This window comes from Ceratocystis lukuohia, assembly GCF_044167205.1.
Source record: "Ceratocystis lukuohia strain C4212 chromosome Unknown Supercontig5_pilon, whole genome shotgun sequence".
Lineage (NCBI taxonomy): Eukaryota > Fungi > Ascomycota > Sordariomycetes > Microascales > Ceratocystidaceae > Ceratocystis > Ceratocystis lukuohia.
Window position 1 is genome coordinate 2,328,243 of NW_027263524.1, and position 23,505 is coordinate 2,351,747.

At 46.6% G+C, this 23,505-nt stretch overlaps 9 protein-coding genes across 9 annotated transcripts; 4 read left to right on the top strand and 5 right to left on the bottom strand.

Annotated features, from left to right (window-relative positions):
* Nucleotides 1–565: 565 nt before the first annotated feature.
* HOO65_050497 (uncharacterized protein) lies at nucleotides 566–1,783 on the top strand (the record flags this gene model as incomplete). The annotated part of the gene is made up of 3 exons (XM_071003422.1): nucleotides 566–935; nucleotides 1,002–1,102; nucleotides 1,163–1,783. The coding sequence occupies 3 exons, from the start codon at nucleotides 566–568 to the stop codon at nucleotides 1,781–1,783; spliced, it is 1,092 nt and encodes a 363-aa protein (XP_070858556.1).
* Nucleotides 1,784–3,324: 1,541 nt separating this feature from the next.
* Nucleotides 3,325–3,888, top strand: HOO65_050498 (uncharacterized protein; the record flags this gene model as incomplete). The annotated part of the gene is made up of 1 exon (XM_071000919.1): nucleotides 3,325–3,888. One exon carries the CDS (start codon nucleotides 3,325–3,327, stop codon nucleotides 3,886–3,888), a length of 564 nt encoding a protein of 187 aa, XP_070858557.1.
* Nucleotides 3,889–4,936: 1,048 nt separating this feature from the next.
* On the bottom strand, nucleotides 4,937–5,983 carry HOO65_050499 (Protein kinase-like domain protein; the record flags this gene model as incomplete). The annotated part of the gene is made up of 2 exons (XM_071003473.1): nucleotides 4,937–5,507; nucleotides 5,568–5,983. 2 exons carry the CDS (start codon nucleotides 5,981–5,983, stop codon nucleotides 4,937–4,939), a joined length of 987 nt encoding a protein of 328 aa, XP_070858558.1.
* A 4,273-nt stretch (nucleotides 5,984–10,256) lies between these two features.
* On the bottom strand, nucleotides 10,257–11,051 carry HOO65_050500 (serine/threonine protein kinase; the record flags this gene model as incomplete). The annotated part of the gene is made up of 1 exon (XM_071000920.1): nucleotides 10,257–11,051. One exon carries the CDS (start codon nucleotides 11,049–11,051, stop codon nucleotides 10,257–10,259), a length of 795 nt encoding a protein of 264 aa, XP_070858559.1.
* A 1,466-nt stretch (nucleotides 11,052–12,517) lies between these two features.
* On the bottom strand, nucleotides 12,518–13,561 carry HOO65_050501 (uncharacterized protein; the record flags this gene model as incomplete). The annotated part of the gene is made up of 1 exon (XM_071000921.1): nucleotides 12,518–13,561. One exon carries the CDS (start codon nucleotides 13,559–13,561, stop codon nucleotides 12,518–12,520), a length of 1,044 nt encoding a protein of 347 aa, XP_070858560.1.
* A 1,072-nt stretch (nucleotides 13,562–14,633) lies between these two features.
* On the top strand, nucleotides 14,634–15,248 carry HOO65_050502 (uncharacterized protein; the record flags this gene model as incomplete). Its single annotated transcript, XM_071000922.1, has 1 exon — nucleotides 14,634–15,248. The coding sequence occupies one exon, from the start codon at nucleotides 14,634–14,636 to the stop codon at nucleotides 15,246–15,248; it is 615 nt and encodes a 204-aa protein (XP_070858561.1).
* Nucleotides 15,249–17,746: 2,498 nt separating this feature from the next.
* On the bottom strand, nucleotides 17,747–18,961 carry HOO65_050503 (Phosphopantothenate--cysteine ligase CAB2; the record flags this gene model as incomplete). The annotated part of the gene is made up of 1 exon (XM_071000923.1): nucleotides 17,747–18,961. The coding sequence occupies one exon, from the start codon at nucleotides 18,959–18,961 to the stop codon at nucleotides 17,747–17,749; it is 1,215 nt and encodes a 404-aa protein (XP_070858562.1).
* Nucleotides 18,962–19,988: 1,027 nt separating this feature from the next.
* HOO65_050504 (Acid protease) lies at nucleotides 19,989–21,697 on the top strand (the record flags this gene model as incomplete). Its single annotated transcript, XM_071003308.1, has 2 exons — nucleotides 19,989–20,316; nucleotides 20,520–21,697. 2 exons carry the CDS (start codon nucleotides 19,989–19,991, stop codon nucleotides 21,695–21,697), a joined length of 1,506 nt encoding a protein of 501 aa, XP_070858563.1.
* A 1,119-nt stretch (nucleotides 21,698–22,816) lies between these two features.
* HOO65_050505 (uncharacterized protein) lies at nucleotides 22,817–23,404 on the bottom strand (the record flags this gene model as incomplete). Its single annotated transcript, XM_071000924.1, has 1 exon — nucleotides 22,817–23,404. One exon carries the CDS (start codon nucleotides 23,402–23,404, stop codon nucleotides 22,817–22,819), a length of 588 nt encoding a protein of 195 aa, XP_070858564.1.
* Nucleotides 23,405–23,505: the final 101 nt, after the last annotated feature.

A 23,505-nucleotide genomic window follows, 5' to 3' on the forward strand; every position in this document is an offset into this window, starting at 1 on the left:
TCTTGTATTGATTGTCCCTCAGTATTTTGACTATGAGATATATATACTTGCCTAAGGCGTTTGCTTTGATTACTTATGGAATGCTAAGTCACTGGGAAGACAAGACAGTGCAAGCATAGCAGCCAAGGAGGAAGAAGCGATGATTCCACTTGGAGTTGGGCGTTCTCGGGTTAATTTGATATGGAATAGACTCACTCTGCATGGTTGTGATAAAGCAAGCACTTGAACAGCAGCGGATCACATGGAAATCAGGTATGCTGTTTTTAACATAGTGTTGATGATGGCAAAGAAATAGAAGCATGCCACTGTGTCACGCATGGAGCTACTGTCTCCTTAATACACTGCTTGTACTGTTATAAATTGCATCTACGTCCTCATTGTTCATTCTTTTTGGCTTCCCATATCACCTATCTCGCATTTATTTGGCTTTCAATTATCTATTTCATCACAAACCCCATCCCATCAGTTTTCAACCCAGACCCAACTGCAAATTGCGAATCTTTATAATTCCTCCAAAGATTCACTTCGTACGTTCAAAGACCCTCTAAATATCTTATCGTTCATCATGCAAGACATTCAAGACCTGTCTGCTGCTTTCAACAAAGCCCAGCAGCTCCCACAGTTTCAGAAAAAACTCGCCATCACAATCATCATGCTAGTTGTAAGCTTGCTTCAGACACAGGATGGAGAACACAATGTCTCGTTTTTCGCAGCTGCTATGAAAAAGAAAAACGACACGATGAAGACAGGTGTACCCAGATTTATCGACCATCTTTCTGAACGGGAAGATCTTTTACGAAATTGGATGGAGATGCGTTTAGGCAACACGTATGCAGAAGCTATTGCCATGACGGCTGATTGGAATACTATCCATCAGCTTCCAACAGACGAGGTCCACCAGAGGTTTTATAACACTTTAAACATGTGCCGGATGTGTGAGTGCTGAACGCAGAGAGCTTATACCTATATTATGAAAACGTGGCTAACACAATGCATTACAGGGTTTTGCAAGCCTCCTATTTCTTCAATGCAGTCTGTACTGACCTCGAGTACCCCACAACCCCGATCAACTAGGCCTGGTTACCAAAGGACAGCCGATCTAGTAAGAGAATTGCCAATCTTTCTTCAACACTTTTTTGAAGCAACTCTTCATTGCTTAAAGCTAACAACATCTCATCATCAGGCTCGCCATCGAGATTCACAGACGTGTATCGTGTCAATGCTTAGGGGACCAACTGAAGTCTGCCACATTGTGCCATCATCGATCAATGGAGAAAAGCTGACCATCTTCAAGGAATTTGTGGGAGGCTTTTGCCCTAACTTGCTTCCCCGGGTTCAAGAGCTGTTTCCCGCGAAAAACACTGACATCGTGGAGAACTTGATGTGCCTCACCCCAACACTACATTCGTTTTGGGGAGCTGGACTTTTTGCTCTAGAGCCAGTGTCCACTTCGTCAACTTCAACCACTGTCCGGTTCTGGTGGATGAATGACCTGCTTCGTCAAATCAATACATATTTGCCCCGTCCAATCGCATGTTACCCACACTTTTTTTACTCCCCCAGTGGCTTACCAATCTTGACAGGTGACATTATGGAGTTTCGCTCAACGCCAGAGATCCCAGCCCCGGATTCCACCCTTCTCAAGGTCCAGTATTTGATGCAGATCATGGGGGTAATATGCGGGGCTGCAGATCCTGATGAAGACCAGGACGGTGACGATGAAGCTGATGTTGATGCTTTGCAGACGGAGCATGGCGCCTTGGCAATGCAAGAGGATGTTTAGAACTCATCCTCAAACAGAGCTGACGGTTTGCCTGGAAAGGAAAAGGAAGCAATTCATTCATCCGTCGCTGACGTATGTGATGATGATGAAGACAGCAAGGGGAAAAAGAAGGCGTCGCGAGTATCACGATATCTTTCGCTTAGACGCAAGCCGTCTTTTTTTCCACGGGGTTAACGAGGCCCTATATTTACACATTTGGTTTCTCCTAGTACATGCGTTGAGTAATTCAGCTAGATACCAAATTCGTATTCGATCTATATACTCAATTCTCACGTCTTTTCACATCCAGCTAGTCGGGGTTCACTGTGCCCTCATTCTCGTTCTTCACTGCCACATAAATCCCATATCACTTTTCTTTGTTAATGCTCGTAGACATGACTATACTAAAGTGCCTGCCAAAAATCCGTCTACTAATCGCCACCTGTTGCTCTAAAGTTACAGAAGTGAACTTTTACTAATAGTTTCCCTTCCATTCAATAGTTATCGTAGTTTGTCTATTGATGTTGCTTTTTGCCATCTACACTAGCCATTCCCATTGCCTAGTCGGCATATGGACTATTGTCAGATATCAAGTCCTGCCATCGTGTTGGTGTCTTCGGAGGCTCCCCCATTTTGCTTCCCCACAGTCCAGTGCCTGCAAGTCTGCTTCTAAAATCACATTGATTGGCTCTGGTATTGGTCTTCCAAAACCTTTCTACTTCACCCACACTCATCTCACATTGGACACGGGATCTCATCCACTCTCCATTCTTTCTCCTCTTCTTCTTTGATGATAGGGGCAGCCACTGCTTCCACGTCCTCATTTTGGCTCGGCCAGGGTGCTTTGCTACTGGTTTGAGCACGTCTACATAGAACACTCGGTGTGTATTCCCTAGTATATCTAGACCATAGTTCATTACTGAGATTTGCCTGATCACCCTGTATTCACCTTTATCCAGTCCAGCTTCTTGCTTAGTTTACCCATTGGTATATTTTTCATCTTGAGCCAAACTTCATCCCTAGTCTTCATGACTGGTGCTAGGTCTCTATGTTGGCTCACTTGGTTTTCCATCTACTGCTGGATGTCTCATTATACAAAAACAATTGTTGTACTTACTTGTCCTGTAACACTACCTGTGCCCATTCAGTCAACTCTGCTATTTTGACAATAATATCTTCTCCCCCTGCTGCCCTACTCCCCTCTGCCCTCCCGTCCTCTTGCTCTAGCTGCACTGGACTGGTGTGAGGTTGTATCCATGTACTAAATATGGAACGCCGAAGGCGGTGAAGCAGGGCAGAAGTATAGTGGAGTGAGTAGATGTAGTTCATCCTACACTCCATCACAGCCTTCTCGTCATCCCATCCATCACTGAAGATTCTATACGTTTAACAGCATTGTGTCTTGTAACTGTAACAATACACACGCCTGTCCATTCTGGCCGTTTGAGTCTCTTGAGGCACGCTGCTCCCACCATTTTTTTTTCTTTTTTCTTTTTATTTCCTTTCATACCTTCAATCCGCTAGTGCATTCATCGAATTATCTGTTGATCCAGTCCCTCATTATGACACTCATTAAATCGAATCTCCAAGCACGATCCTGGGCAAAAGACCAGTTTTGGATCTCAACTGATCCTAGCCTTCTTCCCATATCAAAACTCATTCAAATTTTCGAGTCTAGCGACTTTTACTGGGCGAAAACACTCTCTCCCCAAGCCATGCAAGAGATGCTCGACAACTCCCTCTCCTTTGGCCTCTACGAGCGGCCTCAATCGGGCCTCTCTACTAATTCGGCCAGCTTAGCTTCAGACCTCACCTTAATTGGTATAGGCCGTTGTGTTACAGACTTTGTCACCTTCGCATATCTCACAGATGTGTGGGTTGATCCGGCATATCAAGGAAAGGGGCTGGGAAGCTGGTTGGTCAAGTGTGTGCAAGAAGTTTTCGAGGACATGCCCGACCTAAGGCGGAGTATGCTGTTCACTGCCGACTGGGAGAGATCTGTCCCATTCTATGAAAGGCTCTTGGGTATGAAGTTGATCGAATCGAGGAGAGGCGAAGGGCTTGCTGTCATGGAAAGCAAGGGGAGAGGCCATCCAAGCTATGGTCACGAGGGCACTGGCTATTAGTGTTACATGTGAAGGTGCAATGCTGACAAATGTATAGAATCTTTATTGTTCGATGGGACATCAAAGGAGCCTAACCGGATGGCTGTTGTCATGAGGTTGAGCCTTGGAGTCACCTTCTGTGTAATGAGGCGAGGCAAGGTATGACACTATGTAGCAAAGACTTGAGAAGTGAACTTTTGAATTAGACTGATAAAGCAAGGATCAGGGAATTGATGAGGATTGTAGGTTTTAGGGTTCAGGGTCACATGACAATCTGACCCCCGCCTGAGATAGACTTACGAAGCGCCAGCTTCGGAAGTCTGTCACAGAGTTTTTGCTTCCTTCTTCATCAAGCTTGGAGAATTATAAGAATCGACATACATTTTTAGGAAAGCTATTCATACGAGACTCACGTATCTATATGCATCAACGTGAGTGATTATAGCGCTTGTTTACTGCGGTCAATAGCTGCAGGGTTACAACTGCCGTATCATAGACGCAGGCCTAACACCCACAGGATATTCAATGGAGATCTTTCCTTCCCTGCTTAATGTAGTGCGACTTGCCTCCTATTTAAAGGCGATCTCTTCCTGAGTTCATCAGCTTGCTTCCCTGATCCATGAGCGCTCTGTGCCATCCCTCCCAGTTTCTTCTATTGTTTTGGTCTCAGATATTGCCCAGCCCTAGTGCCGTGTTGTAGACATTTTTGGGTTTCTACTGATCCTTAGGGTCCTTGTACCCTAGTGTTACTGGACAAGGTTTGATTGGCCAGGCTGTCGCATCACAACTGGCCAAACCTTGGGCCAATGCAACCAGAGGCCACTGCCAGCTAAAGCAGTCCCGTGAGAAGTGTATCTAGATGAAGTTTTCAGGGTCTTCTTGGCCCCCACTTCCTTCCAAAGTATGAATACATAACCAAAGATTCATATAGAACCAGACATGCTGATCATAATGCTAGCTTCAGGGAGTAGGCGTAGCTATATTAAGACATGAAGACCTCTAGATAGATGATAGACAATGATCATTAATATTGCACATCACAGCTTAGCCTATTAGACATGGATGACTCTCAGAAGAGGAGTGCATCAAGGTATCTAAGCTCATCATGGTTAGGGTCTCGAACGCCTATCATACCCGAAAAGCCACTGTCGTAGGTAGTGCCATAGCGGATCAAAATACCTGCCTTGCCTGCCAGTTTAATAAGTTCTGTTTGAGGTTCAGATAACCCGGTCTGCTCCAGAAAGACACTCCAGAATGCACCCCGCAGGTCATCCACATCATCAAACCATGTCCATCCTTCAGCGTCCATACTACCGAGTGCATTCTCGAGTGCGTATAATGTAAAACCAAAGGGTAGAATACTTGCACCGGCCCAGTCTACAATGGCTGTGATTACACCGCTATCAGCCTCGACTAGAATGTTCATCTCGTTAAGATCGCTGTGTGTGAGGACAAGTGGATAGTGCTCGTTAAGGAGAGCTGACAGGGTTGTCTGTGCGTTTATGACGGCCGGTTGAAAACGCTCTGGGAGGTTTTTGGTTAAATATTCAAATCTCGAGCAGCACTCAGTACGAATGGCAGATACGTCGTTCGAATTTAAATCTTTAAAGAGGCCGCGTTGCCATGACTGTGCGAAAAACCTTTGTATCATTAATATAATAAACTTGACGAAAAACAGGTAATACCATGACTGAACACACCTTGCCAAGCTGTGAACTGTGGCGAGTCTCTTATCATGAGTAGAGGAGAAACGCGTAAGGATGTAGTTCTCTCCAGGAAGCCTGTCCATCTCGTATATTGCCAGCTTTGGCCCCTTCGAATCGCCAATCCACCCAAGCTCAGAACAGGCAGGGACAATATCTCCATGAATGCTTTTAGCCAATGCCAGCATCTCCACGTCCAGCAAAGAATCTTCCTCCCGGAATTGGATGATCTTGCTATCTTTGGGTCCTGCAATTACAGTATAGCTGTTCGAACCTTGAATGTTTGTGGGTTTAACTTGTCCTCCATACCTTTGGAGGACAATGTCGTCGCAACGTTTTTTGGATACTGACGGCCCGGTTCTTAAGAAAAAGGTGTCGATTGCATTTTCAAGAGAATAAACGACAACAGGCATAGCTGGTTGATGTTCAGTCGTTGTGACTAGTGTTCGTCAAATGGAAAAGTGATTGAAAATATAGCAGAAAGACTTGACTGACTTGACGCCTCAAAAGGTTAGTGTCAATATTTGTTGGGGACCTAAGTCAGGGCTACTAAGTTTGCTGACCCTGATCCAGTTCGTCTAAACATTAGAGTTAGTATCAGACATCAAGGGTCTTCTTTCAAGGCCTATGTGCTTGATCTAGAATATGGTAGTGACGGATATATAAACTGGCTGAGATCTGCTTCTCGGACTAGACTTAGATAGATACAGAACAACTTCAATAATCACTTATTCCTTCTTCCTCTTCTTCATAGGACATTCAGTACGTCCTCCTAATATCTACTGTTAATATTTACTAGGGATCACTGTCAGCAACCTAAGTCAGGGTTACCGGATTGCTGACCCTGATCTTGCTCACACAAGCGTTAGGGTTAGAATCAGGCATAAAGGGTCTTCTTCCAAGGCTCATATACTTAATGTAGACATAGTAGTGATGGACATATAAATCGGGTGAGATCTGAACCGCAGAAGGCCTTCGACATCAAGACAATGAAGACAGAGCTAGCCAAAACTTGGGATCCCTTGACTTTCTATGAGCCAGGGGAAGTCCGTCATCCGCTCTTCAAGTGCACAGAATGAACAGAACAGAATGCCCTTCCTGCACTCATCAAGGTCCATCTTCTCGATCAGTCCAGAGCTGGCTCTAGCTAGCAGTGATAGTATGGCTATCTTCTGAATGACTTGGGGATTTTAGGTTGCGTATCTCAGTAGCAAAAGTGACTAGGAGTGAGAGCCCTCGTATTAGTAGTACAGGCGTTAGAGCCAAAGGTTTTACGGTTATTGACTCTAGATGGGAAAGCAGAAACAGGCGACAGGGGAGCTACTCAAAGGAGACACAAGAGGAGCCAGGGCTAAAACATTCACCTTACCCTAGATAGTTCCCTTTCCTTCTCTTCCTCATTTGGTGATAAAGTCTTCAATTTCGGCATAACTTCGTAGCCATTACTAGGCCTGTGACTCCAATAATACGCCTTCTTTCTTCCGGGCCTGCAACACCTCTCTTGAGATACATTTCAAACCCTTACTCCAATAGGGGGTGCAAGAACTCAATCGGGTCCGACAAGGTTTAGCATGTCGGCATCGTAATCATCCAGTCATACAAGGCGTTGTTGAGTCCATTCATCAAACCCTGAATCTTTACATCCTCATGGTATACCTCGTCTTAAAAGGAAGAAACTAGGCTGCCCAAATGAGTAAGACTTGTTAATGGGATTGTCTTGTCAGGGAATTATGTGGGGCTTGTCTCGCCTTCACTACAGCCTCAGGCCTAACAGTGACTATGTATCCGCTGTCCGCTGTCCGCTGATCCATGTAGGGAGTAGGGCAGTAGCTGTCATGTGGAGATGCGCAGGGATGGACTACCACACGAGTGATTGCAGATATGGCTGTCAAAGATGTGGAATGAGCACATCTCTCTACCGACTGGATTAGGGTTTAGTACCAGCACAGTTTGGTTGTAGATATGTCATACAATGATGCTCAGAGATGGTCAAAGAATTCACATTCAAGGGTAAATAGGGGAAAAAATCTGTCTAATGAGGGAAGTATTGCAGGGATAACTTGGCCATGCTCGTCCTTCTCAATGGTGCACAGTCCTAAAATACCCATACTTACTGCAACAGGCATTAAATATAATAGCTGGCAGGTTCACGACAGCATAGACGGGCCGAACCTAGAAGCAGCTGTGGGGATGGCTGAAGTAAAGTGTAAGTCGTAGGTGGAGCTATGGGATGAGGACCTGTGACTTGTGAATGCTTGGAGCTTTAGTGGCCATTACACAGAGGCCAAGACACTTGCTGGAGAATCTACCCCCCTCTCGGTGGAACATTGCTAATCACATCGTTTATATTCGGCTGTATCCTGTAAATCTTAGCCTGCTTGAAAAGGACAACTAGAAAATATAACAGCACTAACCTGTTTATCATGGGACATTTCACGTGACAATGGCGTAATGTTTGTGGTCGGGCACTCATCAAATTATCAGATCTGTTGGATGAACTGCATGGAGGATGGGTATTGTGGGGAATTTGCCTTCGGTCGGGTTAACCCTGGGTAAACCCGGGCCTGAATACTTCAGCTTAGTTGTCCATGATGGAAGAACTTAACTCCTTAGAGAATGAATAGAAAACAAGCTTCACCATAACGATCAATCTGTATACCAGCACGGTTCCACGTGCGGTTGTACAGGATCACGAGTGACTTCTAAAGTGATTTAACTGAATTCAGTAGATTATTCCGACAAGATCAAGATCTTTCAACAAACCATTTTCAATGCAACACTCCTCGGTTTTGCGCCTCCAGACCTAGATTACAATATCCCTCATCATGGGCAAAGCAATCGTACCAACTTCCACCTCCCCATGCCCACGTGCTGCCCTGATCAATGGCTACAACAATACCCCCTTTAACCGCTGGAAAACCCGGGTTCAAATTGCCATTTCTAGACGTATACCTTGCAGACGACACTCCAACTCCTCAATCATATATCTCTCTTCAACTACGCTCGTGAAATGCGGCCGCACAGTCCATCTCTCCGAAGCCTCAGCCCTACTCTTCCTATCTTCTTTTGCGCCTAATATCCCTATCCCGAAACTGCATTGCGCGTTCCGAGATGACAAAAGCAGGTCGACTTACATTGTTATGGAAAGGATTGACGGGCAAGCTTTGTGTGATTCCTGGAGCGAGAGGTCTAGAGAGGAGAAGGATAAATTGTTGGCACAGTTGAGGAGCATTTTTAGGGAACTGAGAACACTTAAGAAGCCTCCTGGAAAAGGGATCACAGACGGGGCTGTGTGTGCCGCTGATGGGGGAAATTGCATGACCATCGGATATGGAACGCCGCTGGCGAGAAAGGCCTGGGTCCTTTCTCGAGCGAGGCGGAATTCAACCTTTTCCTTCGTAACGGAGTCTCCAATACAGAGTCTATCGTAGACCTGGAGAAGAAGGCGGAGATCCAAAAATTGATAGATATGCACAGAGAATCAGAGGAAAAGAAGATGAAGACTGTATTCACGCATGGGGATGTCAGTCCGAGTAACATTTTGGTGAAGGCGGGGAAAGTGGTGGGAATTGTGGATTGGGAGATGGCTGGCTGGTATCCGTTGTACTGGGAGTACACGACAGCGATCAATGCGCATTATATCAAAGGGTGGAGCGAGGAGATTGAAAAGTTTCTAGATGAGTGCCCACAACAGAAAGAGATGGATGACCTGTGGAGAAGGCTTTATTGTGATGGGCCGTGAGAGTGTATAACTATGTGTAGGTAGGGAGATTTGGAATGTGGTAAGGCTACCTCCAAGACTAGGTTAATCATGAGTAATGGTATAGTACGTCTGGCGTCTCGAGAAGTCTCTTGAGAACAAACACCTACACCTCTGGTGTCTAGTGGGACTTGGCCTGTCTTCACAAACATATCTCTCTCCCTAGTGCTATATGATCTCTTCCAGATCACCGTTCCTGACTCGCCCCCTTCTCGAGGAGCACGAAAAAAGCACACGACATACAACCTGGGCTTGTTCTTGACCATGAAAAGAAGCTTGACTCCCTCGTCACGACTTTGATTGGGGAAGATAAAGCCCTGTTCATTGATTTCATCAAGTGCTTCCTGTGCTGGCTACCTGAGGAGCGTGTCGATACTCTACATGCTTACTTTCATCCTTGGCTGGCAGTCTCGAAGTCGTGGACCCCTTAGGCGATGCCATGTTGAGGCTGAGCCTTTAGCAGAGGCTACACAAGCCCCATCAGACAGTCCCATCAAATTGAGATAGCTTTTTACTTTCAATCCTCTACGTAGAATCTCTGATCATCTCTGAATCTAATTGTACAATAGGCATCTACAACAAACCTGTGACATCATTCTGCATTCCCCTTTCTTATCTGACACATCCTGTCTACCTTACGAGGCCCTCATGAGCTCATCATTGAGGTAATGTTTGAGGGGTGAGATGCAGGTATGGTCACTTATAATCCCAGCCTAAAGGAGCAGGTTCTCAAACTTCAGCATAAACACTGCAAAGGGTTCATTGTTTCCTTGATCTAGGCAGTAGAGCTCAGTCTCGGCATGCTCCTCTGTATGGGGGTCTAAGAATATTGTGTCTAATGCTTCTAGGAACTGTGCAGCTGTGTGATTTTTGGCTCTGCCATGCTCATACAATATTATGCAATGTGCTTTTCTAGTATGACTTGATCACTTTGAAATAGGCTCACTCGCAATCATCCACTCCCGGATCTTTGATAGACTGTACAAATCGTTTTCGCGCTTGGCTGTATTGCCACCCATCGTCCATCCCTCAGTCCCCCCCTTCAGACCCAGCTTCCCAAACTCGGGCTGACACGAATCAAAGTCAATAATGACCAGGTTGTCCTGTGCATCCATCATCACATTCGACGGGTTCAAATCATTATGAACAAGACCGAGGCCATGGAGATGTTTCATTCCTTTTTCGATTCCGGCTAGACACTTTTGTCTATCCAAGGGTGTTTCTTCTTTCTCTTCCCGTAATCGTTGCTCCAGACTCTTGAGGTATTTCACAAAACAGAGGCCTTTGATACTAGAGATATTGTCTCTGTCCTTCTCGAGGATGCAACCTAAGTACTGAACAATGTTGGGATGTGGATTCTTTATCAAAATCTCACAAATCTCTGCTTCGTGTAAGACTAGGTCGCCGGGATGTCGAGAGGCTTCAGTGTCTTCATCATAGTGAATAAGACATGGTTGTTTGAGATAGCAATCGTTTGGCAAAGGGTCTGGTGCTTGTGTAAACTTGGCAGGGTCATCAACCACTGGTGAGATATGGTCGGTCAGGATTGGCTTTATGTGCACCTTGTTGATGTCAATGTCAGAGCTTGCTCGGATGCGCTGATTGGTTGTTGCATAAAAGTATTGGTCGCCTTGACGGAGAATAATCTTTGTATGATGAAAGACCAAGTCGTCCTCCTCCTCGTCAAAAACAAATGCCTGTTTTTGCTCGCAAATCTCCATGACTTTCAATTCTGCACAAAAAGGATTAGGCCAAGATATTGACAACTTGGGATATGAAGACGAGATCTGATCAAAAAGTGAAAGTAGGCAAGTAACGAAAGGGAAACTTACCAAGTCAAAAAGGGGTGGAGAATGTAGGTACTTTGTAGGCAAACTAACATATAAACTGGCGGTGGAGAAGGCTCATACGCTCGACTTCATGCCGCATTAAAATGTTAATGTTGTTGTGTAACTATTGGATTGCTGCAAATAGGCAAATAGGTGACAGGGGTAAAGGCACTGTTGGTAGACTACCCAGAAACCCTAGGGGTTTCCACAAGGCCAATAGGTAGACGGTTTGACCATTGCAGGCGGTGAAATAGAGTCAGCGGCCATGCTTTGCCTATGCCGTCGGAGAGCAGCTGGAAAAGTTTCGTACATTGCAGCATGGGGAGAGAGAGGGCGTGTTTACGGAGCTAATGTAGGAAAGTCAAAGATCTCGTATTAAAACAAGGCGGCAGCCAAATGAAAGGGGCCCAGAGTGAGGCTACACAGTACTATATATCTATCATACAGTTAAGATGTTCCAAGCCCACGGAAACTCTCAGAAATATCTCCATATCCTCCATCTCTGCGGTCTGGGCATTGCTGTTTCGATATGGTCACCCCAAAATGTGATACCTCTGCGTCACTACAGACCACGTTTGTTTCTGCAAACTTTGGGCAGCCGTCGGTGGCTTCTTTGGGTTCGACACCTGTGCAGGTGCTGGGGCACTTGGCGTTGGATGAAATGTTGGATGAACTACATGGAGGATGGGTATTGTGGGGAATCTGCCTTCTGTCGGATTAACCATGGGTAAACCGGAGCCTGCATTTGGACATGATTGGTCAAGATAACCTCCATTGGCCAGACCTAGGAGACATCGCTGCGAGCAGTACTCACTCGGGTCGAGGAAGTCGACATGTGCCAGAATTGTTGTACGAGTCGACATGTGCTGCCTGCTTCTTGGAAGGGTCGTGCTCATGTTGGCTTGACGAGCTGCCATCAGGTGGTGGGAGTTGCGGATATGGGTTTCGTAGCGAAGACGAACCAGTATTTCCACTTTCATTCCCTTTGCCGGAACCAGACGATGGATCAGATGGTGGCTTTTTAGACCCACGGAATGGAGGAAGTCTATTCTGTATACTTGCAATTTGTTGTACTGAAAGATCTGTACAATTAAAAGCCAGCTGAATCATTGTCATTAGCATAGCGTATGGTGTGTTTTTGATACCGTTCTCTAGTGCTGAAGATATCTAACTGTCCTGAGCTAGTGGAACGTCTAAACCACGACGTGGGATGTCACTGACATCTTTTTGATGAACGCGCAGATGAAAATAAAGCTCTGATGGCTCTTCGTAGTTGATGTGAAGCAAAATGGTAGCTTGACCAGTTGAGAGATAGCCGTACGAAAGGTCGAGAGTAACCATATAACGGTATGTCTGTACTAAAGCCTTTGCCACCAGTTTGGAGCCAGATGGGTGCTCTTGGTTTTTTTCATGTTCTCAGTTTTTTCAGACGCCGGTGGGCTTGCTCCAGGATCTGTTGACTCGGTAAATATTCTGCTCCTCGAATCAACAATATTCTTCAACGCAGAACGGAGTAAATCTGGGGTGAATACATGCGCGGGCTTGTGTTCGATGACTAGAAGGTTTTTCACCTTGGGTGATTTATTCGCTATTCTCACAAATGTACCATCCGGCTTGATGCTGCGCTCGGGGGACTGCGCTTTGATCGGCCGCGTTCCATCAGGGTCTGGAGGTGAGGTGGCAGGCCGCTTGAGATTACGTCCCGCGTTCGAGATATCTAGAGAGGGTCTACAACCACGCGAGGCAAAGGCAGATACGACAGTCACCGGCTCTGGAATATCAGCTCTAATACTGAAAATATCCAAAAATTCGTCCACTGAGTTCTCATCACCTGAGCGTTTCATCTGACACTCCTGGAGCTGTTCGCAAAACTCATCGATATATGCTGTGTTTGGGCAGAATTCAACTTCCTCCGCTTCTTCTGAAACGATCTGACGCCAGGTACTAGCGATTGTGGCGACAGGAATTTCAATAATCATAGAACAGAACCTCGAAGATTCATTTTCACTGCCATGTAACCATCGTTGAGCCACTCTTTGCAGCGCACAGGCATCTGAAAATGGCGGAAGTAATAGCTCATCACCAAATGCATTAGAAAGATCAGTGAACTTTTGCTGGTGAAGCTCTGGAAAATCGATCCATGGCAACAGCATCCTAGGACAGGTGCGACCAAGAACAGATGTTGAGCCTGCGGCAGTGGTTTCCGGGCCTTTTTGGCGTATTCTGAGAGTTTGAAAGCAGTGCGCGTAGAGTTGGTAAAGGTGTGCGTGAAGGGACTGCCTAGCGTTGAGGGCATCAGCACGCGTCTTTTCGGCATCGGCAACAGCCTTTGCTTCCGCAATCTCTGAGTCTTTTTCGGCAGCGCGTCGTTTTTCAGCATCGGCAGCGCGTCTTTTCGGCATCAGCACGAGCCTTTTCAGTGTCCTTTTCCCTATTCACAGTGACATGCGGATGTTGGATTACATCAGTCTATTCATACACATGCCTTTTCATGGCTGCAAGGGCAGCCTTTAACGTAGCGCCTCTATATCTGAGAGATCTAGCTTGTCCATTTTGCAGTGTAAATAATCTTGTGTATAAAGAAGTACAAGAGTTGGAGTGTTGATAGACACAAAGTGTTCATCTAAAGTGAAAGCTGGTGTTTATCCTGCCTTTGAAGATTGCTAGTGGACATCAAGACTAGGGGGGACGGCGCATCGAGGAAATGGGGCGGCGCATGTAGCTGTCGCCCTCATACATGCCCCATTTATTCATACCTCTTGTGGCTGAAGATCTTGAACTTGAACTTGAATATATTTTGTATTTCAGGTCTTTAAAGATAACATTGGTTTTATTCTATTTTAGCACTAGGCTCGTGGGTTTCTCGACGCCCGTGGGTTTCTCAACATTGATCCAGTAAGCACCCTTGCAGCCTACGCATAGGGCCGGTGTACCAAGCGCTGAATACCACAGCAGGGCCAACACATGGTCTTCATGCCCATCAACTCCTAGGAATTTAATCGGCTAAGCTGGCCAGGCTATTTGGCTTTGAAGCAATGACCACGATTTAAATGACACTGCTAGCGCAGGTGTACAAAGGAAAAGCCCTTTTGGTCTTCTTGTCATGAAAAACACCATAGCCTTTCGTTATATCACCTCGCGTTTTTGAGGGGAGGTACTCGTTGACTGATGACCTCCTACTACCGAACGATAGGGCTATATAAACAGGGCTGAGCGTTATGTGGAAGCAATTTTTTTTACTTTCAAGTCTTCAAGTCTTAATTTGGGCTATTATTGTCGAATCTCGCTGTCATGGGCAGGATGCAGAACGGTCATAGCCCTGGTGAGATTATGCTAAAACGACATTTTTACTGTCTTTTCCATGGCATGGCCTGAAGCCCCTCGTCAAATACCTGTCCCACCCCCAGCACTCGCCACTCACTGAAGCTGATTTCATTAATCACCACTATTTCTCTCTCTTCTCATATTCCAGTCATGTATTTCTTCAGGTTTCTTCCTCTCTCCTTTCTACTCATTAGAGTAAACGCAGATGTTCTCGAGGACGGCGGCTATAGATTTGAGCCTTTGGACAACGATGGGCTTTGCACTGTCACCTCTGATTTCTACTCTGGAGGCACACAACCCCTGAACAAATTCAAAATTAACAACACAGACAAGACTGTGACTATCCATACAATGTTGAACCCCCTTGAAGAAGAGCATCATGGTCAACTCGCTGATTCTGCTATCATGGCTGCCGTTTGCCGGAAGTATAATCTGGAACCCGACAATGTGAGCTCGGTAGTTTTCAACACTCCCAAAGACCCTTGTCTCCATCTTGCTCTGAACTCATATCGTTGGGATCATCGGAGCCAAATCGGTGAAGATGGACTAATTGATGCAGTCATAACCCCCACCTCAAATGACTGGGACCTCTTCTCATGGTGCTTCCCTTATGCGGCTATCGATAGAATGCTTGATCGCTCCGTCATCAACCAAATTCGCATCCAGGAGGGGGCGGATAGCTGTTTGCTAACATATGGTATCAATCCGGGTGGGCAGAATGAGGAAGAGGCACCTGAGCAAAATGAAGAGGAGCCGCCTCAATAATTATTTGCAAATCCAAAATGAGTTCAAGACTCTTGCGGCTTGAACTTGCTTAGAGAGAACAGCGATAGCTCAGCAAAATAATATCTACTTGGACATTTCCTTTTATCTCGACCTGCATCAAATATTCATGAGCGAAGAGTCTAGGTCATCGGAGCAGGGCCTTAGTATACTAGCCTTGGCTTTAGATTTGTAATTATTCCTGACTTGGATCTTGTGCACTCCTTTTGAGGCTCAAGCCACATGGTTTTGCTATGAAAACGAATATCGACTTACACAGTCCTGACTCCGACGGCTTGCTTCCTTACACCTAGCGATGTTCAGCCAAACGTTAGGGTTAGTATCCGACATAGAGGACTAGACACTGTAGTGAGGAATACATAAACCGGTCGAAGATCCGTTCTTCAACGGAGAATAAGATGGAAGTCGCAGGACACAAATCATGTGCACTTGCATAGATCATTGCAGTAACTATGGTGAGGCTAATGCCGGCCATATATGACTCGGACATGTTCCGGCATAGAGGGGCGGTAGATGCTGAAGCAATTGTAGGCCTCGAGTAGTCAGTATTACGACCAGAGTCGCCACGAATCTATGCGTAGTACACTTTGGGAATCCGGGGAAAGAGGGAAGGATGGTCAAGCGAAACCACAGACTTCTCAGTTTCAGGTCAGCAAGACACAGCACATCACATCCCTGCAAGATAGGAGGAAGGCGGATCAGAAAGCTTAGTACCAGAAAAGGCGGTTGGCAGATTGTCGGATTCGTCCAGATGTAGTTCTTCATGTACATCTTAGGGTTAATAACAGCACTTCAACAACTTCACTAGTTAATGAATATTGTGACAACAAAAATGAGTAGGCGTCGTGCAGCAGCAATTTCTTTCCACTCATATCTTTATTAAAATACCCCGTCTTCAGTCTTAGTACCATGAACGACGCATAGCCGAGCAAGCCACAGAAAGACTACCAAAATGGGCTCTTTGCTATGTTTGTATTGAAGTTCCCCGCTTTAAGCACTTTCATCATCAGACAAGGCAGACCCCTCTCTTTAGTGAGTCTCGTGTATTCGCTCTCTGCCCCCGACAACATATATTACTCTAAGCAGGCTCCGATAAAGTAATCCCTTTGATTTTAGGGTATGTGGGTTGATCTTAGGTGGGCTGACCATGCAGAAAGGTGGTTGATGGCTCGTGAAGCTTCACAACAGTTGGGCCGACTTACCAGGTTTGCAGAGACTGTTTCCGCGGCTATCTTGCTGCGATGCGGGGCTTTTGATTGGCTCAGTTGCCGCCCGTTTAACAGAAGTATCCATGGGAAATGGTGCCTTAGAGGTCTCCAAGTTGTGGAGCATAGAGTGGGGTGAAGCCAACTCGTTTTTTAGGGTCCACATTTTCTACTTGCCGTTGAAATTTGGCGCAGCTTGTGCTGTGTTCGGGGCTCTGTACCATGAAATTCCTTACATAGCAGGCTAAACGGATTTCCCACATCGGGTAGTCATGTGATCGCCTGTCTGCGTTGTCTCGGCTTCATCATGCTCTGACATCTTGCAGCAGAACACGATCTTACACGGCTGCAGGATAGAGACATTGTCGTAGAATGAGAAGTGCATCCTGCTGCTTGCAACCGGCCGGTCTTTTAGATGCATGCACGACGTCGAATTGGGGCTGCCGCTTATCCTATCCTAGGCAGCTATGCTGCAGCGATACAAAAGGGAGCAGAATAGAGTGGTACGTGTGCGCGCAGCACACTGCTGTGGCCTGCGAGAGACAGGCATAGATATGAGAGGAGACTGAGTGCGCATTAGCACAGTTACGCGCTACGATCAGCTGCGGCGGCTCGACAATATTTTAGCCAGCAGACTAGGCCCGCAGAGACGACTTCCACGTATATTCTGCCTCCAGAACATGCCCTTAGTAATAGTGCACCGGCTTATGGTCCATGTCCGTTCGCTGGAATCACGCGCAATCAAGCTGCAGCGGGTCCTGGTAATGCGACAAATTTTCTTTCTGTGGTGCGATGGTGTGCAAGGTCCATCGGGTATGTAGAGTGCAAAGAGTACGTGTGAAACTGGGGCTAGTACTATCCTCACATATCTCCGTACCACATCTTCCCTTTGTCTTCATGTCTTTGACACTGATAATGCTGGTGAGTGTCAGACATAAGACGGCAGAGCGCTTCAAGTTCGTGGATCGTGGCGTTGCTGAGGGCTCCAACTCGGTGCCCGTTTTCATACCTAGGCAGAAGCATCATGAAAAGCCGCCTACAAATCCAAAGCGAACATGACAATTGCTTTATTCTTCATTCGAAACATCCTGCACCTGTTTTATCTTGGACGTTTCATCGCCCCCTGTTGTTTCTCATGCCATGCCGTGTTTTCAAACTACAGGACAAAGACTGCTCCTGGCTTTTTATTATTCTCGTGTTTTTGTTTTGTTCTCCAATTCTTTTGTAGTTTTCCCGCCTTCATCATGTCCATTCCTTAGGCCACCTACCGTTTATTTATGCCGTATGCTCATCATGTAATTCCTTGACGGCTGGGATGATCAATCTTTCAATCTCAATTTCCGGATCCCCTTCTGGTAGCGTTTTTGGGTCCAGAGGCTGGTCATCCCCAATCGTGACAATGGCCTGTTCCTCCTCCTTCTCTCCTATGCTTTCGCCTTCGCTTGTGGCTGTCGGATTCTTTCGACTATGTATCGGCAGCCGAATCCATCGGTCTGCTTTTCCTGGCGCCACAAATACAACCTCCCACTTGCGCGTTGATAGCAAGTTTCCAATGACCAAGTGGTGCTGGTATCGTTCTAGAGAGTACTTGGCCTTGTGCACAAGAATAGCAGGATCTGTCTCTAGCTTGAACGACACAATCATGGCTTCAGGCGACCATCCGTCTACTAAATTCTTCAAGAACTTGGGCACGGGATCAAGATCGATAACGAGCGACTTGCTGCGCGGCACTTTGGGCGAAGAATCAAAGTTGTCAAAGGTTTCGGGCATATCCACCATGGCTGTTGCTGGGGTTGGAGCTGCACCGGCGGCTGTTGCTTTAGAAGCTCCCGCCGGCTTGCCGTCCTGGCCGACAGCGTCAGTCGATTGGATCTTGTGCTCGGCCATGCGGTTTGCGGGGACGAAAAAGTCCGATACTGCTGCCGCTAGGTAGAGCAATGCGCTTTTTCCCAGCGGACGAAGCAAGCGCGCAATGGCCCGAAGCTCAAAAACGTAGTCGGTAATAGTAACAAAGGGCAACATTAAAAGCAAGTTCTGTTTCTTTGCCGTGTTGTATTGGCGCAAGACCTTGAGCATCTTGGCCTGGTGCGCCTGTTTGGCCATGACGTGGTGGCCATGAACCCCGTCATCCATGTCCTCCATGAAATCAAGGAAACAGTCAGTTGCGTGCGAATAGTGGCGCGAAAACGGCTGTAGACTGAACTGGCGGTGGAGGAAGATGACGGCGTATCCAGCCTCGAGAAAGTACTCGGCCGAGGTCGCTCCACGCGTGCCAGCACTGAAGTTGTCGATGAAGCGCACCGTCTGTTTTTCCAGTGGCACTGTTGTGCCTCCGGAGGTCACCAAGACCACCCGGCGGCTAGCATTGGCGTGCTCGTGGATGAACGCTGCTGCTTGGGCTGTGATGGCATCCAAGTTCCGGGGGGGAGGGTTTTGGCTAAAGTACTGGTCCTCCTCCTGGGCCACAGCCTCGGAAGTGGTGGCGGACATAATTTTCCAAGCAGCGCGTTTGCGAGTGATCTGTGTGGGGTGTTTTAGTTTATTGTAGAGGAAGAGGGAACCACCGGATCGTCCGAAACAGACAGTACTGTACTGGGTTTAAATAGCGATTTGGCTCGATTATGACCGTGGAGTTGGACAGAGTTAAAGCCCGCAGGATTGACCAGCCGAGGGATTTGCCTCCTCCCCCTCTCAAAAAAGAGAGAAGAATATTATTGGAGTTCTTTTGAAGAGAGCTCCTTTTGATTGGGCGGCTAAATGGGCTTAGCGAGGCGAATGGCAACTCAAAGAGAGGAGAGAAAAAAAGTACCAGGGAGGCGGAGGTGGGACTGAATGAATGAATATGAATGAATATGAATGAATGAAAGATAAGGAAAGCAAAAGCTTGGCAAGAAGCTTGGGTGTTCTTTACAGACCGAGGGAGCCTTCTGCAGTGCTCGGAAGGGAAAGGAGCCAGTGTGCCTACTGGGTTGATTTAGAAGAAAGGAAGGAATCCGTATAGGCTACAATTCCATTTTATTCCCAGCAGCAGAACAGACATGAAGCTTGCAAATATCATGAAGTTTCTTGTTGTCTTAGGGCAAAAAGACTGGGGGCCACATCAGCTAGTTTAACATCAGTATATTTACCGTGTAGTCCACATCAGCTAAACCTCTATTCGTTTTTGGTTTTTTTTTTTGAAACGTTGCGCAAAAAATTCTACAGAGTGTCCAGCAGGTACTTAAAGGTGCTGTGAGTCCCTGTTGTAAGAAGAAGACGTTCCTCGATATATCCAAGCTCATATTATCGGAAGTTTGTAGCCAAGCTTTTTGACAACTTCCTTCACGTCAAGTCATCCGATTTTGTTTATTTCGACCGATCATCTTCTTTCAGCTACTATTTTGCTCTCTCTTCGTCATCATTCATCATTCCTGCTTGTTTTCCACTGTCCCTCCTCGTCCGTCTTGCTCCTCCCTCTCCTTTCTTGTCCCTTTTCGTCCTTTCTTTTTTTTTTTTTTCCACATTTTCTCCAGCAGCCATGCGTGCCTCAATATCTTTCGTCTTGCTTTCGGCTATATCGCCCCCTTGTCTTGCTGCTACCGCCCAGCGCGACGAGCCCAAGATCTTGCAATGGCAAACACAACGCCGCTCCCCATTGGCACCATCTCGCCGCTTGAGGGGCCGGGCCACTAGTGGCTCGCTGGACGCGTCATGGGTCAATTCCGACTCCGCCTATTTTACCAACCTTACTATCGGAACGCCGGCTCAGTCGTTCAATGTACAAATTGATACCGGAAGCAGTGACCTGTGGGTTCCCGATGCAGCTTCCAGTGCATGCCAAGATGGCAACTGCCAATACGGGGCTTGTAAGTCGACTTTTCATTGGTCCCTTTTTTGCTACACTTTCAAGTTGGGAAGCTGCTGTGGCCAAGGTTTTAAATGGGAGCTCTCTTCCCTGCCTCTGGCCCCCTGAACAGCCAAGGCTTCCTGCCTATTTCTTTGTCCCTTGCAGCTGGGTGTTGAGTCTTGTTTTGGAACTCTTTGCTGACTAACTCTTATTTGGCTTTAGTTGATTCGTCAAGCTCCTCAACCTACGAAGAAACAGACGTACCGTTCAACATCACATATGGCGATAACACGTTTGCCTCAGGATTTTATTTCAATGACACTGTTACTATCTCTGGCCAAACCCTCCCTGGAATTGTTATGGGCCTGGGGAGTGATACTGACAATTTCTATGGTGTAATGGGTATTGGCTTTCCCAAGGACGAGGCTAGTTCTGCATTGTATCCTAATCTTCCAGCCACTCTTGTCAGTGATGACATCATCAAGAGTTCAGCCTATAGCATTTGGCTCGATGACCCCGACAACAACAAAGGCAGTTTGCTATTTGGTGGTGTTGACACCGCCAAGTACTCGGGTGATTTTAAACGGGTAGATATTATTCCAGATCCGTCTCTGGGGTATGTCTATTTGCAAGTAAACCTTACACGGGTTGTTGCTTCAAGCTCGTCGGGCAACGACACGCTTACCTCGCCCGACTTCCCGCTCACCGTTATTCTAGACTCAGGATCGTCGCTCATCAATTTGCAATCAGACCTAGTGAAGGAAATTTGGACTGAGGTTGGAGCCATCAACGGCAGCCAAACAGCCACTCGAGTGAGCGGCGTTACACACATACCCTCTACTTATCCCCTGCTCCCATGCAGCCGCGCGAAAAACAACGGGTCATTTAGCTTTAGATTTGGCGGTGCCGATGGTCCGGAGATTTCAGTTCCTATGAGCGAGTTGGTGTTGAGCCTGACACAAACGGGTACAGAAGCCAAATTTTCGTCTGGCGACTACAAAGGCCAGGACGCATGCTATCTTGGCATTATGGAGACTGGCGATATTAACATTTTGGGTGACACTTTTCTCCGCTCGGCCTTTGTGACCTACGATCTGTCCAATAGACAGATTGCTTTGGCCCAAGCAGTTTGGGGCGCCTCGGATTCAAGTATCACAACTTTCACTAAGCTCAAAGAAACCATTCCAGGATCGAGCTTAGCAGCCTCTCAGGCTGAAACAGAGAGCATAAGCTCCAAAGAGCCCAGCTATTCTGCCAAGAGCGGGTTCCAGTCCTCTGGCTCTGGCTCTGGCTCTGGCTCTGGCTCATCAGGCACCAAGTCAAGTGCCTCTAGGAGCAGTTCGCTCGGCCTTTTTACTCTTGCTTTCATTTGTGCTTTTACCTTTATCCTTGGAATTTAATTAAGATGGTAGCAGATTCCTCCTTTTATAGAGTTCCTTATCCACTAAGCAGTTAATTTTTGTGCACGGAGCTGTGACTCGACAACATTCTGCATTCTCTCTCCCTTCTACATGAGGTTAAATATTTTGGCCGAAGGGATTTTTATGTGCAAGGCCGTTTATCTTTGTAGTCGCCTAAACGCATTGATTCATTGTACACCAACTTGGTCATGCCCTGGCATATATTTTTGCCGTTACCAATGCAGTTATTTGACCCGAGGGCATGCCAGACACTGACCGATCTTGACAAAGCCAGACAAACATAATGTCGGAAGAACATGAGCTAGGATCAGGCAACTCGCTCTGCAGGCCTCTAAACAGGACATTGACGGGCCAGTTCTAAGGCTAAGACCAACTAGTTTGCCGCCTGGTGCCAGGTGGGCAACAGAACCACAATCGAGCGACTATAAAAAGGCCAGAGACAGGAGCCGTGGTTCCAGTTAAGATAAATGAAGGTCAGAAAAGACCACAGAGAAAGTTTAATTACTAACAAGGGGGACTCTAGTCGGTGCCTTTCGTACTAGCATAAATGAGGCGGTAGCAAACAGTGGCAGTCAAGTGCGAGGAGACCGCCCATGGTGAAAGATTAAAAGGGCCGTCATTGACACCTATAGCTATGTACAAGCACAGTACAACAGCCTACGCCATAGAGATGTGCCCGTTGGAATTTCCAGGGCCTAAATAGAAAATAGGCAATGGCGAGTACGACTTTTGAGCTTTGAAAGTACATCTAGATGCTAGAAGTTGAGCTTCAATAGGCTGTCAAGGTTAAAGATAGGCCGGTTGTAATCCCACATATCATAATACTCCCATGGGCATGGCCTGAGCTCGAGAAGTGTGTGTCTAATATCTAACTCGCGGAAAACCCAACCTATTGAAAGTGCAGTGTTTAGAGCCCAGATGTTGAATATTCTTTGGCTTCTGGTGCAGGTCCTCGTACGTACTTGGCACAAGAGACAACGTATAAAAAGTATGCAGGTAAAACATTTATTATTCTTTCCTCCACGCCTGTGTACACTCAGCTACACCTTTCGCGCTAAAAGGACATTCCGCTTCGTTATATTTGTGTGTCTATGCTTCTTAATTCCCAGTAGATGGCGTGATAAAGTATGATATCGAACAATCTTCAATGCCCTCTTCGATGGAAATATCACCAACGATTGAATTAGAAGTGAGCATTCCTGCGACAGTTTTAAAACCAGAGCATTCGTAGAGAATGTACCGCACAATAAAATCGGGATTTTCTTTGTCAAGGGTTATTTTTGCAACGACCTTTTCATCTTCCTTGACATCAGTGTGAAGCCAGCGATAGGCGGACAAAGCATTTTCAAGGCAAGTGTCCTTAGAAGCTTTTATAACAACCTTGCTCAGGCTATCGGGCTTCAAACCATATTTCTGACAGACGGCAGTCATTATAGCGGAGGTAGACAGCTGATCAGGGCGTTTTTCCTCAAGGTGGTTTAGAATTTTATCAACAGCCATGATCCTGTCTGCTTCGCTGACTTTGAATTCGTTCAGAGGCTCTTCGCCTTTAGAGTAATGATGAGCGGTGACAGTGCACAGTCCGTCGCCAAGGTTATTGAACGTGTATCCATGGTCCTCAAGCGTATCTTGAGCATTCACTCCAACGAGCAGAAAGGAAAGAGAAAGGAAGTCGAGGAGACGCATGATTGGCAATTGAGAATGGGAGTGGGGGATGGTAAAATCGACAGAGTCGGCTTGAGATAAATATTATTTCCGTGGGGGGAGAGGGTATTTGACAAGCTCAT